Below are 5,561 nucleotides of genomic sequence, written 5' to 3' on the forward strand. Positions count from 1 at the left end.
TCTCTCTCTCTCTCTCTCTCTCTCTCTCTCTCTCTCTCTCTCTCTCTGTTCCTGCATCTCTTCTGTATCTTCTGTTCTCTCCCCTCAGTTCATACATCTCTGTCTTTAGTCACTCCCCTGTCTCTGTGTCTCTATCTCTTTGTCCATTTCTCTGTCTCCTGACCTACTCCTCTCATTAAGTCAGAAGAGGACACAGTCTTGTAGCTGAAGGTCACACATGTGACCTTCTTCACCAAGGCCTCCTGAGGATCATTGTTGGGTGGTCTGTTCCCACATGGGATGACATGATAACTTTATTTTTGTCGTTGGAAACTCCCTCTCTAGCCTTCTAAGGTCTGCAGTCCCAGAGCTTTAGATGTCTGAAGATTCCTGTCTCCCAGACGCTGACCCTTGGAGCAAGGTACTCTGGCCTGAGACACACAGCTCGAGCCAGTGTGAAATAGTCATGGGAGCTCTCATTGCTTGTGGGATAATCTGTTTGGAGTGGTGGGTGTGGGGCCTGGAGAGGTGTGGGTGGGGCAGGGGTTGGGACAGGAAAGGTCAATAGCACTGGGGTATGGGTTTGGAGGTGGTAGGGGCAGCCTGAGATGTCTGGTCTGGTCTGCATAGGACAGGCCTATAGGGTCCAAGAACTCTAGGCGATATCCTGGTGTGGCTGGAGGCTACCATGAGGATACAGTGTTTTATGGGGTAAGGCATGCAGTTTAAATGGGGCTGTGGGGAGGGCATCTCTGCTTCTCCAGGAGCCAGCATGAGGAACAGATCTGAAGAAGAGGGCCCCCAGAAAACCTCTTCCCAGATCCCTGACACTTGAAGTTCTTGGTAAGGGAAACGGGTTGATCTTCTTAGCAAGGCAGTAACTCAGAAATTCATGACCCCAAGAAGAAAACATGCAAAGGCAGTTCTGGAAGGACATGCTTACACTAAAGGATTGGGGTTCCTTCCCAGAAACTGGGGGATTCTCAGCCAGGATGGCCGGGAACTCATCCCCGAGCCGGCTCACCTTGGAAGCGCTTGGCAGCTGCCTCCCGCAGGGAAAAGAAGATGTCACACATGACAGTGGGGCAGCTCACCCCGGACTTAGTGATGACAGTGAAGATGCGATCCACATACTGCCTTAGGCTCTCCTGCAAGAGTTGGGCAGTTAGACCCAGTGTCTCCCCGAGGCCAAGACGGCCTCAGAGCCATGCCTCGGGGTAGCGGAACTCAGCCCTCCATGATGTTTACAAACACCCTCCCTGTAAAAGGTCCGTATGGGGTGAGTACAGTAACCCAGCCCCTGGGTCATCTAGTCCAGCATCGCTGAATGTAGCTTGAGATTCACTAGGATCCAAGGAATCTGCACTTTTGTTTAAAGGTCTGAAGCCAGTGGAGTCCGGTCTGTAAGAGCTAAGAGGACACTGACACACAGGAGCCCCTCGAGCAGCCTGACAGTCTTCTTATGAAGAGGCTTGTTTGTCCCAAGCTGAGAAGTGGTGGAGTTCACGGGTCAGGTCTGGGCCCTCAGGAGACAGTGGCAGCTGTTGGAGCCTCCAAGAGGCAAGCGAGTGGGGTAGTGGAGGACAGGCGGTAACAGGGTGTGTGGTGACGACAGTTCTGTGAGCTCAATACTGGACTCAGGGCCAAGGGCCAGGGTAGTGGTTTAGGGCCCAGCTATCCCCCACCCTGACTGAGATCTTCCAACAGTGCCCACACAGCCATGAGCAGATTCCCCACCAGGTGACCGGCCTTGGGAAGTGTCCCAGAACAAAGCAGGTGCCTTACCATGTTGTTCTCAAGGTTTTCGCCGTCTTTCAGTTTCACAGGGTCGATTTCGCAGGACTTGTGGCTCTGGCAGATCTGGAAGAGTGTTAAGAGGCGTTGCACGAGGGGGGCAGATGGAGCTGAGAGGCTTCCCGTGGAAGCTGGCCCTCCTGGAGGCAGCTTCCACAATGGAGGCTGGATGGGCATGGGGAGGTACTGCCAGACTTGGGCTGGGCTGCAGCTACCTTAAGCACCATCCTTGACCCCACATAGCCTCAGGTCATCCCAGAGTCCCATGAGGTCCCACAGAGAAGACAGGTGCTCCTACACAGGCTGCTGGGAGGAACCAGCGAAGCACAGAGGCAAGGCCAGGAAGTACAACCCTCCTCCGTCCTCGCCTGGCAGTGGGCATTGCCCCAGGACCGCATCGCTTGGTTTACTCGTGAAGAGATGCCACAAAGGTTTAAGGACATTCTCCCACTCGAGTGTGGCAAGGGTTCTGCTCACAGATACATCACTATCCTAGTTTACATTTTCACACATGGCAAAGAACCTGCTTTGGACAACCCGCCTTACTGGAAAGGCGTCCGGCAAAAGTCGTGTGAGGGGTGGAGTTGTGAGAAGGGGGTCGTCTGGATATGAAAGACAGCCTGACCACAGGCGTGGACAGGCGTTAGCCGGTGTAGATCACAGAGGCAGCCCTTAAGGACTGAAGGATCTGCAGCATGTGAGAAGGAGTTCCTCAGAAGAATGAGGTTTCTCTTAAACGTTCCTCTGTCTCTAATTTATCTATCTATCTATCTATCTATCTATCTATCTATCTATCTATCTATCATCTATCTATCTACTATCTATCTATCTATCATCTATCTATCTATCTACTATCTATCTATCTACCTCTATCTACCCATCTATATATTATCAATCTATGTAGCATCTCCAATCTCCATGTATCTATCCACATCTATATCTACCTACCTATCATCTATCAATCATCTATATCTAACTGTCTATCAATCAATCATCTATATTTATCTATCTCTATATTATCTATCCATCTATCAATCATCCATCCATCCATATCCATCTAGCTACATCCATATATCCATCAGGAAGCAGAGAGGATTCTGGGATATATACAACATGTCGTCTGTGAGAGCTAGTGAGGTCCCTGTAGGTAGCTGGGTAGCTCTGTCGCCTGTAGAAGCCGCGATCGCCATGCTGCAGTGGCCAGGGCCGTCTCACCTCCTCGATGGTGGGCTTCAGGGTCACATGGAGATAGTGCATGCCCGCCAGCTTCATTGTCTCATCAATGCACTTGGATGTCAGTGAGTTTCCCCGGAAGATGGTATTGGGGTCCCTGGAAAACAGCACTGGGGTCAAGGTATGAAAGGGAGCAAAGCCTCCTGAGGGCCTGGTCACTGGGCGGGGTCATGGAGGCTGGCAGGCCTGGGGCTCTGTGGGAAATGCTCTATCTCAAGTTCTTGTGCTATTGCCGTGCAGAGCTGCACGGACCCTGCCTCCAGCTGTCCACGAAGGGCGCATCTGCGAGGACTTGGTCCTTTACCAAAGCCTCAGGCTGCGCACAGAGCCAGGGAGTCACTGGCTGCTGATCAGCGTGCCCACTTTGCCCTGGTTCCCTCTTCATCAAGAGCATCTTGGGATAAGCCTTGCTATTCCAGGGGGGAGCAGACCCAACCTTTTTGAGTCAGTAGTGGGGCTCTCCAGGAAAACTTGGAGTTCACTGGGGTGAATAGAGCTGGTCCTTGAAGCCCTGGGGCCCAGTCCACCCCCTCCCCACCCTTTGTGGATCTTTCCAGAAATGGTGACTTCTGAGAGGACCACCAATAAGGGAATCTGTTAAAGAAGGTCAGAAACCTGTTTGGCTCCTGGAGAGCCTAACACCCTCGCTTCCTACCAAAGCTGCACACAGATGCGGTTTAAGATGGCTACTTTTGATGTCTAACCACTGGGTACCCAAGGGCCCAGCTTCCCGTCAAGGATATAGATTGGTGGGGAGCAGCAGAGTCAAGTGGAAGGTACAAAGAATGTGGGTGGATCTCTGTGTGAGGCTGGGGTACAGGGAAAGTAGCATGGAGGTGGGTGGAACATGAGGTGGGAGGAACATGAGGTGGGTGGAACATGAGGTGGGAGGAGCATGAGGTGGGAGGAGCATGAGGTGGGAGGGATATGAAGTGGGAGAGACATGAGGTGACAGGGACATGAGGTGGGAGGAGCATGAGGTAGGAGGAGCATGGCGTAGGAGGGGCCTGAAGTGGAAGGAGTATGAGGTGGGAGGGGCATGAGGTGGGAGGGGCCTGAGGTGAGAGGAGAATGGGGTGAGAGGAGCATGGGGTAGGAGGAGCATGAGGTGGGAGTGGCATGGGGTAGGAGGGGCCCGAGGTGGGAGGGGCATTAAGGGGTGGGGCCTGAAGGGGTGGGGCAGCAGGGGGCACTCACTGGGTCCTCTTCACCTCTGCGCTAGCGATGGCACTGATGAAGGGCACTACCCTGCCATAGTGCAGCAGGAGCCGTACCAGCGGGATGGCTGCCTCTTGCTTGTCTCTGCACACCTCGCCCAGGATGTGAGCTGCTGAGGCTGAGACAGGCTGGGCAGAGGGGCAGTATGAGCAGTGAGCACATGATCTGGTACCCACCCTCAGCAGGCTGTGCCCCATCCATAGTACCTGGTGACTCCAGACCTTCACCCTATGCCCACGTGCATGACAGCACAGGGAGGCGGGCCACCCTGCAGAGGGACTCGCCCCATTTCGGGTTTCCTTTCCATCCACTAAATACCCCACCGCTCTTTGCCGAGAAAGCCACACCTTACGAAAACCTGTGTTAACACCCCTAGAACAGTGCTTTTCACCCTCCTAATGCTGTGACCCTTTAATACAGTTCCTCATACGTGACTCCTGTGGAAAGGTCATTTGAGCCTTAAGGGGTTGCAACCCACAGGTTGAGAATCACTACTCTAGCGTGCCCTTGCCAGCCTGAGTATGGCACAAGCCTGCTCCCACCAAATCCCAAATCCAGCAGGGCACTACTGTTGGAACAGCCTGAGCAGGCCAGGCTCCTGCAGCTATAACTGGACAGGATTAAATGTCACATGCACAGCAAAATGGGTACAGGCACCCCCGGGTACTGAAAACAGGGTGGCAAAGGCTCAGTATGCTTGGATTAGCAGAGCCGGACAGGTGGGCACACAGGGCAGGTTTGTGGAGCAGGGCTTGGGCCTTCACCAGTAAACATGGCTGACACACACCTCCACATCCGCAGACTTCAGTAACAGGTCACGCAGTGGGCTGTAGTACTCCGAAGAGAAGACGTGATCTTCTGTATAAACTACATTTAACCTTAGAGACCCCAAGTCATCTGGCTTCAGGCTCTTACCACCATTGTCTCGGGGCTGGAGGAAGTACCTGGGAAGGAAGGACATGGGCCAGCAGGTAAGGCTACGGTCCTCCCCGGGGTGTTTCCAGGGAAGCCCAGTGCCCTGCCCCTAGATAGCCTGTGCTGTCACCAATGGGTCTCAGGCAGAAAGACAAGGCTCTAAAGCTATCCTCTGGGATATCATGGGGGCATGGCCTCCTGGGTGTTTCCTGTATAAGAACCACAGACTTACAGGCTAAGTGGAAGCTGAAACAGGAGGGATGAGGGAGGGACTAGGAAAGCTGACAAAATGGGGACAATTTTAACATACATGTGGTTTTCACAAGAGAGACCTGGGTTGTGATGGTGGTCTGTGTCACTGCAGGATTTTCTGAGATCTCTCTCTCTCTCTCTCTCTCTCTCTCTCTCTCTCTCTCTCTCTC

At 53.2% G+C, this 5,561-nt stretch overlaps 1 protein-coding gene across 1 annotated transcript in view; it reads right to left on the bottom strand.

Moving 5' to 3' along the window:
* Rasa3 (RAS p21 protein activator 3) overlaps positions 1–5,561 on the bottom strand; it is a 114,543-nt gene that overhangs the window by 18,096 nt on the left and 90,886 nt on the right. The window contains exons 10-14 of the mRNA XM_028766289.1: positions 5,012–5,168; positions 4,204–4,352; positions 2,989–3,103; positions 1,765–1,839; positions 1,004–1,127 (exon numbers count right to left, since the gene is read on the bottom strand). Coding sequence (XP_028622122.1) covers positions 1,004–1,127; positions 1,765–1,839; positions 2,989–3,103; positions 4,204–4,352; positions 5,012–5,168 — 620 coding nt within the window. The remainder of the gene's footprint in view (positions 1–1,003; positions 1,128–1,764; positions 1,840–2,988; positions 3,104–4,203; positions 4,353–5,011; positions 5,169–5,561) is intronic.

Source organism: Grammomys surdaster, unplaced genomic scaffold (genome assembly GCF_004785775.1).
Source record: "Grammomys surdaster isolate TR1022 unplaced genomic scaffold, NIH_TR_1.0 167, whole genome shotgun sequence".
In the NCBI taxonomy this organism is placed as follows: Eukaryota; Metazoa; Chordata; class Mammalia; order Rodentia; family Muridae; genus Grammomys; species Grammomys surdaster.